Source organism: Argiope bruennichi, chromosome 7 (genome assembly GCF_947563725.1).
Source record: "Argiope bruennichi chromosome 7, qqArgBrue1.1, whole genome shotgun sequence".
Taxonomy (NCBI): domain Eukaryota; kingdom Metazoa; phylum Arthropoda; class Arachnida; order Araneae; family Araneidae; genus Argiope; species Argiope bruennichi.
This window is the reverse complement of record NC_079157.1, coordinates 3,972,104-3,984,553: the sequence shown is the minus strand read 5'-3', so window position 1 is coordinate 3,984,553 and position 12,450 is coordinate 3,972,104. Positions and strand designations below refer to the sequence as shown.

At 26.5% G+C, this 12,450-nt stretch overlaps 1 protein-coding gene across 1 annotated transcript in view; it reads right to left on the bottom strand.

Annotated features, from left to right (window-relative positions):
- The window catches only part of LOC129975702 (trafficking protein particle complex subunit 11-like), a 60,474-nt gene continuing 48,024 nt past the window's right edge, over positions 1-12,450 (bottom strand). Inside the window, exons 25-31 of the mRNA XM_056088855.1 lie at positions 11,288-11,413; positions 10,505-10,612; positions 9,359-9,410; positions 7,680-7,785; positions 6,176-6,401; positions 3,646-3,822; positions 1-209 (exon numbers count right to left, since the gene is read on the bottom strand). Coding sequence (XP_055944830.1) covers positions 165-209; positions 3,646-3,822; positions 6,176-6,401; positions 7,680-7,785; positions 9,359-9,410; positions 10,505-10,612; positions 11,288-11,413 — 840 coding nt within the window. The 3' untranslated portion in view covers positions 1-164. The remainder of the gene's footprint in view (positions 210-3,645; positions 3,823-6,175; positions 6,402-7,679; positions 7,786-9,358; positions 9,411-10,504; positions 10,613-11,287; positions 11,414-12,450) is intronic.

Here is a 12,450-nt window from a genome sequence, read left to right as displayed (position 1 = left end):
ATTTTATTTCAATTTTGCATAAAGCATTTAAAAATATTTTATTCTTAATTCTTATATACAAATAATAGTTACATACATAATTTACAATCTCAAATAATTAATTAACTTTTCAACACACAGTCCAAAATTTTAGAAGTCAGACGGACATTTCGACATTCATTCACTCAGGCTATTGCAATCGGCTCACCAATGTTTTTTCTTCCATGAGGCTAGAAGAAAAAAAATACTTGTAACAATTGAAGGTTCATTGAAATAAAATTTAAATTAAGATTTGTTCATAATTTATTTAAAAACCAAAATCTGGAACAGAAGATATAAATTGAAATAATTTCTAACAAACAAAAGAAGAAACTATTAATCTTTCGATTACAAGTCAAATGAAATTTCTTTATCTCTTTTAAGTGGGGATTTTATAAAGAAACAGGAAATACTCTTCCTCCTTTCCAAGTTATTGGTATTCTCAATGGAAGTCAAGGAATTGGAAAACTATATTTCCTTTACACCATTTTTTTTCCTTCTTTATCATCAAGTAACCACCACACATGTGATGGTTATGCAATGAGGAGGCGAACAAAACTATGTATAGGTGATTGGAGACCTCAAAGTATAGCCATAAGGAGGAAATGGAACTAATGATTTAAGTGGTAATATCAATAGATAAATAGCGGAGGGAAATTTAAAAGTGCAATATTTTTCCCATCCATAAAAAAATATTTAAAGAAGAAAAGAAATTAAAAATAACATATCATAAAATAACATTACATTTGAAGTCACAAGAAAATGGTGAAATAAAATATCTATAATAAAAACTTACAATTTTAATGAATCTTTCATTAAAAGAATCAAATTTTGTAAAATTTGCCAATACACATATTTTGTTGCTGGCATAATACACAAGTAGTGAAAGAAAACAGTTTTTTCCGCTCTAATATCCTCAATAACACACAGTGCTTGATTTTCAAATTGAGCACCATAATTGAAGTTGTTAATTATGAAGCTAAGTTTAAATGAAAGAAATTAAGTTAGCATCTCATCATTGACTTTTCTTTCATTTCAAAATATTTTTTAGCATAAATAAAGTCTGCAATATCCTTCCAAAGTTTTTTAAATGAAATTATGTAATTTCAAAGATATATGACTTCAGTGTGGAGAGTGAAGAGCATTGCAGTTTAATTCTGATTAGATGATGAGGATGACAACCCAACACTCCAAATTTCAACTCCAATATTCAACATTATGACAATTGATCTAATAAATATTATGTTTTCTTGTGCAGATATCCGTAGCCAAGGCTTGAAAAAAATCTAATTAATTCAAAGGGCACAGAAAAGTTTTTCAATATAATGTAACAGTGAATTTCTGGAGACTGCATGTTGCTGTGTGCTGAGATATATTCACATCTGCACAGCAGGAACAGAACCCAGTCTGTGAATTCAGTTATTCATTAGCAGTGACTGTAAAATATGCTCACTATGGTAACATACTCACGAAATGAGATGCAGACAGTTTCACGGTATAACTTTGTGAACAGTTCAAATATTATCACATAAGGAAGATCTGCACACAGCCAGTGTTGCTCAGAAGTAAAGTATGTGCTTGCAAAACACAAGGTCGGGTTTCGAATCCTAGCCAAGTCACATTAAATTAAAGTTGCGACAATATAAACCAGTGCTTAGAAGAAATAAGCACTAGATGATATTTGTCAACATCACACAATTATAATCAGGTAGTAAAGAGAATTCGAAAAGAGAAATTTTACTTAAAAGATACTGAGAAGGCAGGAAGATCATGAATCTCAATTATGGATAAAACCATTATTGATGTGAGAAAAATGCTTGATGAAGAAAAGCAAGCAACTTATCAGCAGATAGAGGATATCTTAGGCCTAAATGCACCAGCAATTCATCAATTCTGCAAAATCACTTGCTCATGAACTAACTTTATTGTCACTATAAGCCACACAGGCTAACTAAAGAGCAGATGATACAATGCATGATTTGGTGAAAAGCATTGTGACAAGAGATAAGACTTGATTCCCAAGGCTCAATATAAGGTTTCGGATTTTGAAGATGAGGTTACACCCCATATTAGTCAGGAAATATATATCTGTGAAGAAGAAAATGATGGCTGCATTTTTCAAATTAAGTTAGAATTGTAGAACATGTCATTTTGGGCACACAGAGAATTGTCACAGCTAAGTGATAAGCTGAACAGAATATGCCTAAAAGCATTGAAATCTGTTAAAAATCTGCGACCAAAATTAAGAATGAACATCTAGAATGTCCATCTGGTAGTACTTTCACTGTGGCAAAGCCTGCCCAGAATATTTGACTATTACAGAGCTAAACTTCTTAAGCACACTCCTAATACTCCAAATCTTGTTCCCTGCAACTTTGCATCATTCTTCATCTGAAAATGAAACTGAAAGAGCTGTGGTTTTCCAATGATGAAGATCTTAAGAAAACTTGGGACAACAAATATGTTTTACTTCCAAGTAAAAATTGGAAGAGCTGGTTTAAAGATTGAAAGTGCATTGAATGTGGCCAAAATTAATAGGGAAAAAATTAAATAAAACTGTATTACAAAACCTTCCTAAAGCTCTTTATATTACAAAATATCACAGATTAGATTTCAATAAAACATTTGAGCAACATTTCAAAAATATAAGAAAAATCAATGTTAATAAATAATAAATAAAAATATTCATTTTGAAATAATTATTTTTGAAATTTAAAATGCTTCATGAAAAGATAAAATGAGATTCTTACCTTATCTTTGACACAAATATAGAGTAAGGTGAAAGAAAAACAAAGAAAATTTTAGCAACTAACATTCTTTTTTGCAATTCCTAATGAGTACTGACCATCCATTTAAGAAGTTCTAATCAATATCAAAATAAGAACGAAGAATGATCTGTTTAATTATGGGTGTTTCTCCAATTTTCCTCCAAAATGTTCCTTTTTTAACTTATATATAATGAAGCACTTTATAAGATTGATTAAAAGTTAAAATGTCGAAATTTTCCTTTGCTGTAAACATTTTTCTATCAAGGAATCCCAAATCCAAATTAATGTTCCATTTCTTCCCAAAATTAATCTATATAACTAAGCAAATATTTTGAGAACTATTATCGTGGAATAATATTACATTAGCATAATAAATATAAGTAATAAAAAATTGAGAGGTGGATGCAACAACACAAAAACACCAAATTTTTCTTTGTCTGAAATTCTAAAAATGTAACAATAGAAAAGATTCATTTAAGAAATATCAGAGGAACTAAAATCCTTTCTGTTTCAACATGAGATATTGTACTCTTCTTAAACATTTTTTGGACATATGTGTGTAGCTTTTGGGAGGAAAGAATATGATAAAGCATCTATAATAATATTACCAATATAATCAATGATTTTTTAAAAATCTACACCATTAAAAAATTACTTACTCTTTTATAAATCTTTCTCTTATAAAACTTAGATTTTTTAATGGAAAACATTAAAATCACTGGCAAAGTAGCACTTGTTTACATAAAATTTTGTATATTACAGTTTAACAGAACAAGAAATTACCACTCACTACCATTTTTTGTTCATACCATTTCACTGTTACTTTGCATATTTTATAGCATGTACCCCATCCACTTACCATGACAAATATATGGGATGGTGTCATTTCTTTCACTAAAGAATCTAAACAAAGTTCATTAGCCTTCTCAGCATTGAGAGTCAAGTGCATGTTGGGCAGCACAGCATAGCCAGCCACCAATGGATATAAATTGTAAGTCAGTTTGTACAAATCTCTTGGTAAGATTCGGAACTTCATCTGGAAGCATAAAGAATAATTAAATTTTACACAGATTTAAATTATATATTTCTTGAATAATATCCATTAATGCCCATGAATTAAAAGGCAAATACAAAATGCTAATTTTCATATATCAAAGTAAATTATGAGTGGCAATAAGGTACTGAAATAATAACTAATCATAGGAAAGATATAGTGCATATAATATACAAATAATTTATACTTTCTTGCTTAATATAAGAAATTATATCATTAAAAAACATCTAAATAATTTTACCTTTAAAAATACTATGGATAAATTAAACGAAGGTTGATCAATGAAAAAAAATTGTTAATGAATTCGGAATTCCTAAAAGCATTACTGGATGGTCACAGGAGAAGATTCAATTGCATTAGAACAATTATTAAGTATCAAAACTTTGTTGACAGGTTAAAATGATTGCAAATTAGTATGGTTATACAGATTACAGCCAAAAGAAATCGTCATATAACTGCAGACAAATTGTAACAAAGTTTGCAGATTCCCATTGACATCAGAAATTAATGGTGTGGTAAAAGCGTCATGTGAACTTATCAATAGTAAGGAAATGTACTGGTCACAGATAAAAGCAAAATTTTCTTTTATTATCTTATTTAAGATGCCAGTATATTTGGCAAGAATTAAGATCTGCCTAGTCTTTAGGAAAATGTCCATTGTAGAGATCTGATATAATGGCTAAAGGGCATGCACAACCTTACATCTAAGAAAACAGCACAATGAAGGCACAAACTTATTACATATGGTAAAGAACAATCTAATATTGCTTAGTAAAAAAGCTATCAAACGTATTATCAATATGCTATCCATTTAAAAGAGCATATAATCAGTTCAATTATACATTGGAAATACGACAATCTTCAGAGGAAAAAAATAGGTGATACAAGCCTTATTATACCATGCTTCACTTATGTATAATCATATAAAATACATAACTAATATAAATTATTGAGATTTTATATTTGAGCTGATATGCAAAGCATATTTATAAAAGTTATAAATATAAGATTTAAATAATTAATCATGTTTTTAAACTTTCTAGAACAGTGAAAATGAGTTTTAAAAATCTAAAATTGCAGTTCAATTTTAACTGACAAATGTAAAACTCAGAAAACTGTGTATACCACATTCCTAAACACTTGCCTAGCAGCATTTGACTATTTTAAAAGTTCTTCAGAAAATGTTATGCATTTAATAAAGATGGCAATATATTTGTTGTAATCTTTCATTTTAAACAATAATTTACTTCTTTCCAAAAATTGAAAACAAAAATATTGCATGTCACCTTGTAAGTAAAATTTCTCATTTTCTAAATTTTGCAAGATGAAGAGAGGGAAGAAATTCTCCAAACAATTATTATTATTACATACAGTCATGCAATATTCATACCAGATGTAAAGAAAAGAAATCTTAAAAAATAATCATTATTGATTGTAAGGGGATCAGAGCTGGAAAGGAAAAATTCATTATTAATTACAGACATTTTCATTCATCTACCCATTCCTCGCAAAATTTTGAAAATTGAAATAATGTTGCTTATTAAGAGATATATCCATTTCCGTGATAAGAAGAGAAATAAACAAATAAATAGTAATAAAACAGAACTATAAAAGAATTATAAAAGGTAACCATAAAATAGTATAAGTTATTTGGAGACAAACTGAAGAGATGTATTTAGCCTTATATAATCAAATTTGACCATGAAATTTCCATTTATGCAAACAAAGGAAAAACTTTCATTGTTTTCTAACAACTACTATATGGTGCATATATAGCTTGCCTAGTCAAAAAAATTGAAACCACAGAAATCATAATTTCTACTATAAATTTATTTTGACATAGTTAATACATGTGGTTAAACAAGTTTACATTGCTTACACTCAGAATACTGAAACTTGTGTGCAAATTTTCACAACTCTACAAATCAGACAAGCCAACATAAAACTGTAATATTCTTTTGAAGAACATTCAATCCAAAGAATGCATTTTTTTTTTAAATACAGCTGAATGATAATTCATTCAATGACATATACCTATAATGACAAAAGACAAAATAAAATTTATAGTGGTAACTACAGCTTTTGTAATTTTTCTGACTAACTGTTTAGGCAAATTGTGCACATGAAGTGTAAATATCATATGATGTATAATGCCATAAGTTGCAAACTGTTTTTTAATCTAATAATCTAAACCCAATAGCCAAAATAATATATAGCCCAAATTTGATTACATTTGATTGAACCGAATTTTCACAATTAAGCTCCAAATATTTTCATGTTATTTTACAGCCACCTACCTAACATATTACATTTAAAAAGCACTCAAAATTCTTACATCTTTGTTTCCAGCATACATGAAAGCATCACTGCTCTCATATGCAAGTTTCATTTCTTGAACAAAACTGGTTCGGTTGTAAATAGTATATGTAATTGTCATGGGAGTACGCACAGCACCATAAGCAGGGCAATTCAATTCTACATAGATTGGTGATTGAATAACATCAAGGAAGGGTAGATGTACAGGTGTGACGACAGAATGATGCAATTCATCTTGTGAATCCCTGTAAAACAGCATTTTACAACACAATAAAATAAGTTTTATAAAAAATACAATTTTTAATAAATAAAATAAATATTTGTTTAACAAGAATGATTTATTGACATTATCTATTTCTCCTCGTGTGCGTGCGTGTGTGTGTGTGTGTGTGTGTGTGTGTGCACCAGCAAATTACAGCAAAACTAAAAAAAATCCTTGCATTGGCAATTCAAAATTTTGAATTACACTTTCTAAACTAAAATATTTCTTAATTTTGCATATTTAATTTAGTAGAAGTGTTATAAAGTGCAAACATTTAATTTACAATAAATTCAGTACTCAAAGAAAGGGAAACATATAATAGTAAAACCAATGAATTGTTTTATCAAATTCTGAAAAGAAATCTAAATTTATAATTTTTTATAGATGTGTAATTGAATTAAATAAAAGAAAAACAGAATATTTTAAATTATGATTCATAAACTCGTAGTCTGTAATTGCCTTACAAAATTCTTCAATACCATGCAAAAATAATTTAAATAGTCATCGTCATTTAAAACATTGGGTTTAAATTCTAATTAATGTTTTTTATTAATTATAGACTTATTTATTATTTTCAATTTTCATTCCTTAGTTATATTTATATTTAATATAATGAAAATTAATAAATTGGAAGTTAATAGCTGCATAAGGAAAAAATTTAAGAAATTCTAATGTTAAACAATGTTAATACTTTATGATCATTCTGAGGAACCTAGGATTAAAACTTTTTTTGGGGGGGAATTCCTCTATTCTATTTTTCCATCAATGCATCATTGAGATTTTCCAGATATACCACAATGAAAGAAACCTTTCTAGTAAACACTTTTTGAATTTAGAGCAAAGAAAAGGAGCAAAAATTATGTATTTATTATTTATCTTAAAGTAATATCTTCCAATTAAAAAGAAAATGTGCATCTCAAGAAGAATTTTATTCCATTACTGAACTTAGAAAAAGAAAGAGTTCTTACATTATATATATATATATATATATATATATATATATATATATATATATATATATATATATATATATATATATATATATATATATATATATATATATATATATATATATTAAAACGGGTATAAGGCTTTAGTCTATTACAAATTTATGCTTATATATAATTGGTTGAGAATCATGAACATCAAGCTAAATATAAGCGATTTAATTGAAATTAAATGTTATTAACATTTCTAGTAAATAATAAAAACAGGATACCAAATACAGAGTTAACATTTGAAAGATTAACATTATTCATACCTTTTCCATTTCAATGAAAAAGTTCCAGTACTCATTCTGGCAGGGCACTCTAAAGGAGTTACTAAAACAAAGCATTCACTGGCTGCTTCACTAAAATGCAAGGATACTGAAAGGAGGCAAGAACATTTAATAGTACATTAACATTTCAAAATCTCATTATTAGAAACAAATATTTGCTTTAAAATATTACATCAGTGATTATGACTTTTTGGTATTGTTACCAAGTCCGGATGGAAATTATAAAAAAACTAAAACAATTCAATGGATATATTCTTTTTCATTCATGGTTTGAAATAAGTTGTGCTTATATATTCAATTTTTGTAAAAAAAGATATGCAAAAATGGTAATCAAAAATCTATTATAGAAGAATTCAACTTCTACTTGTAACCAAACATTAATTCCATCAAAGTCTTAAAAGGTTTCCCTCCTGATATTTTACAACTATGTAGATACTATACTAAGTAAATACTGAATTAAATGCATTATGTAAATAAAAATCAAATAGTACTTATCTCTTTCAAATTATAAGATCTTATGTCTTTTAATATAGACTAATAGAGAGCGATTAAACATACAAAAATGAAGCATTTTTAGAGAAATTTGTGGTAATGAGTTTGCTTTCCTAAAGGCTACAATTTAAAATCCATTACGTCTAGTTGAGCTAGTGATTCCTATACTTTGTATGAAATACATTTTCTGAAAATATGCAAAAAAGGAATGTCTTAAAAAAGGAAAACTCTATTCTTCTTCTTCTTCATTATTAAAGTATCTTGGGGGGTGGGGGGCTTTTAAAAGTTCTTTAATAAAGTCATGGCTGGTACACAAATGACATATTCACCACAGTGAAACTGGAAGTAAGAGAATAGTTGTGATAAAATACATTTTATTACTTTTAGGAAGTTAAGTGTTCAACAATTAATGCTATAATAATAATTTTTTTAAAAATGAAGAAAAATTCTACTACTATTCTAAAAGAAAAATTTTAAAAACTGAAGACAAATTTTCATCATATTTTACAATGTTTCAGTTCTATATAGGAGCAGAAGATATCAATCAAGTTTATTAATTTTTCATTTCATTTCATTTCTTATTATTTTACAACTTTTTCATGATATAGCAAAATGAAAAAACATTTTCATGTCAACCCTAATATATATTAAAAGCTAACTGAAAAAATCAATTAATTTTTTCAATCAGCATGACACTTAAAAGTTTGTTGAAAATGAGACCCTCTTTTTTAGTAATTATGTACCCTCTAATTAGAAATTATGTATTTCCCAGTCTCCTCCAGCTTGGTTTAAAAGGTACATTAACAAATGTAACTAATTAAAAGAAATTAAGTCTAGATTGAGTATCTTTCATCATTTTGAATAACTGAAAAAAAATTATATTGTTTAAAAGTATTTTTTTCTTGAATATACTAAAATTGAAGTAATATTTCAAATTTATAAATTAAAGTTTTTTTTTTTTTTCAATAAATCTGTTTTTCTCCCCTTAAATTCTATTCTTCCCAAAGAATAATACTTTTTAGGGTATATTTCAGAATTACAGCTTTACAAGTGTACAGATATAAATGTCTGTGACCACAATGCTTTCTTTATTTTTCTTTAATAAGGTTTATAATGATTTTTTTGTAGTGCTGTTAGGGAAAAAAAAAAAAAAAAAGCACACAACTTACAGTTCTGCAATTGTGAAGTCACTTCTTTATCCACAAAACTTAGCTGGTGAGGCTGAAATACAAGAGCTTAAGTTTAACATGATTTCTGAATTTAGCTGATACATTTAAATAATTAAATTTATACCAATATTGAAGAAAAACTAATTGATTTTCCACTACAGCATAACAATGAACTAGCAGAAAATACCACTGACAATTCAAAACATTTCAAAGCCCTTATAAGATCAATGAATTAACTTAAAATGTAAATATCAGCTGAAATACACCAATAATATTTCAGGGGAGAATAAGGTAGCTATTATGATTACAACAAAAAAATATATTATTGGTAAATAAATATTGTTTCGATGTTAGAGAAAAATTTATTTTGAACACATATTTCATGAAACGAATTTCAAATATATCATGATAATAACCTCTTTTAGAAATCTTATTATTATCTGATAACTAAATCTTGCAAAAATGCACATGACAACAATGGATTCAGTACTTTATATTTAGATTAAAAGTGCTCATAAAATTTTTTGTATGAGCTGCATTCACAAAATTAACTGCCAATTTTAAGATTTAGTATGTCATATATTGTTCCTTACATATCATGTGAACATGACAAGCATTAAAAAAAAAGATTTTTTTTTTTTATTGTCAGTGACAATTTAAGAAGACAATTAAAAGAAAGCTAAGAGTTATATGATTAAAATCAATTAAAGAGTCCTATTTATAATCTTGGTGACTTTTAAAATAACTGAGTATTTGAAAAGAATCTACTTTGACACACCAATAATGGTTCTCCTAGACAACCAAAATCTATAATAGAAATTTAATAATTTTTTTTTATAATCATAAAACAAATAAAAGTATTATATTGTGCACAGATTATGCAGTCAATTGTTTCTATTGTCATCATAAACTATTAACAGATTAATATTATTCTCTTTGCACTTTTTACAAGAATTCTTTAATCAATCACAGCATTTCTTAATTTTTCTTTAAAAATTATATGCATTCTTCTTTGCATATATTTAAATTAATTAAATGTTATAGGTAAATATTGAAATTATAAAAGAACTTAGAATTTAATACCCAATCAATGAATTTACTTTAATATAATTTTTTAGGTAGCTTCATAGTAAAAACAGGACTTACCAATTCAATCGACGAGTCTTCTAGAAGCAATGGAAGAGAAGAATAAGAATGAATATCGATTTTAAGAATAAATGGTTCTTCAGCTCGAACAGATTGCTGTTCTTCAAACTGTAAAATATATGAGTACAAATTTAGAAAGTCTTATATAATTTTGGATAAATATCCATTAATAACGATAATAAAATGTAATTAAAAGGATTTTTTACAAGACAGATTCCTTGGAGTTAATTACTTTTTTAAAAAAAATACTTTTAACAGAGTAAAAAATAAATAAGAAATAGCGACCACTTCACATAATGGAATTTATGTTTTCTACACAAGAATATATATATATATATATATATATATATATATATATATATATATATATATATATATATATATATATATATATATATATTAGATGGGGAGGTATGTACAGGAAATTTCTACTAATTTATGAATAAAATAAATAGATGCATAAATCTCAAACCAAAAAGACCTTATTTTTTTCATTTTAAAAAAACCAATAAAAATTAAGAATTAAAAAACTGCAAATAAAGAAATTTAACATTTCTAGAAGAAAAAATAATCAAAAACTAAACAGCTTAAATGTCAAAAAGAAATTATTTTCACAAGTTATTATACTTAAAACTCTGCTCAGAAGGAAAATAGAAAATTCACTGTGATTGATGTCAAAATAATGAAATATGATAAATGAAAAAATAAATGAGATGAAATAAAACAGAGATACTAAATGCAATTGTAAAAATTTTATATCTTTTGAAATTGAATAAGACATACCTTCATGCTTAAAATTTTAAAAACAAATTCAAATGGTTCCACAGTAAAAACTTCCAAGTCTTGGGTTTTGCTACAGCAACAATGTAACAATTGATCATCAATTTCCACATCTATGTCATATTTTATCTAAATGTAATAAAATAAATCCATAAAAATATATTCTTTAAAAACATTAAGGTCTTTGTACAAGGAAAAATAAATATCCTCATGTTATATCATGCTATAACAAGGAGACAAGATGAAAAGGGTGAAGTCTGGGAAATGCTCTCAGTGCATATCTATCATGACTTCTTAATAGCAATTAATATAATAAATGCCCACTAGCTTCATAACAATAAGTTAATACATCCTTCAATAGTAAACTTTACATAAACAATTCTTCGACAGAAGTTCTGCTTATGAATACAACTTCCTAATTAAAAATCACTTGTCATAATTGTGTAAAGTTAATACATGTTTTTTAAATTTTTTTTAAGTATTCTGCATTTAAATGGAATTTTGTTGGCGTAAAAGAATAAGTGAACATTGCAAAATTCATAAAAATGTTTCATCAGGGTGCAAAGACAAATTTTATCTTAAAATAAGTACTTTTTAAGCACCTTTAGAGAAAAAACAAGAACTAAACGTAGTAATTTTGATTACAGAACTATAAGTTCACTGAAATAAAAGTAAGTAGCATATTAATTAAGTGATCAACTTTATATAACTATAAACATAAAATACAAGCAAAAATTATTGAATATTTTTCATGAACATTGAAATTAAGTCATTTAAAATATCTTTTAGTCAAGTCAAAGTCATTAAAATATTAATTTTATAAAAAATAGGCAGTATTTTGAATGAGTTAATATTGCTAATATTCCCTGTTGTTTAGCGATATTTACTGAATGGATTCTGCCAGACTGCGTTAAGTGGTTACAGACTACATATCATGAAACATATATTTTTCATTCAAATTCCCACTTTTTTTTTTTTTTTTTTTTTTTAATAATGTTGAATTTTTTTTCAACAGATGATTGCTCATGAGAAAGGATAAAAATAATTTCCAAAAATCTCCATATTTCTTTCCTTATTTTAAATTATGATCTTCAAATAAAGAATTAAAAAAATCATCCAGTCTGATTTTCCTTGACATTAAAATCTCAAAATCGAATTAAGTTGAT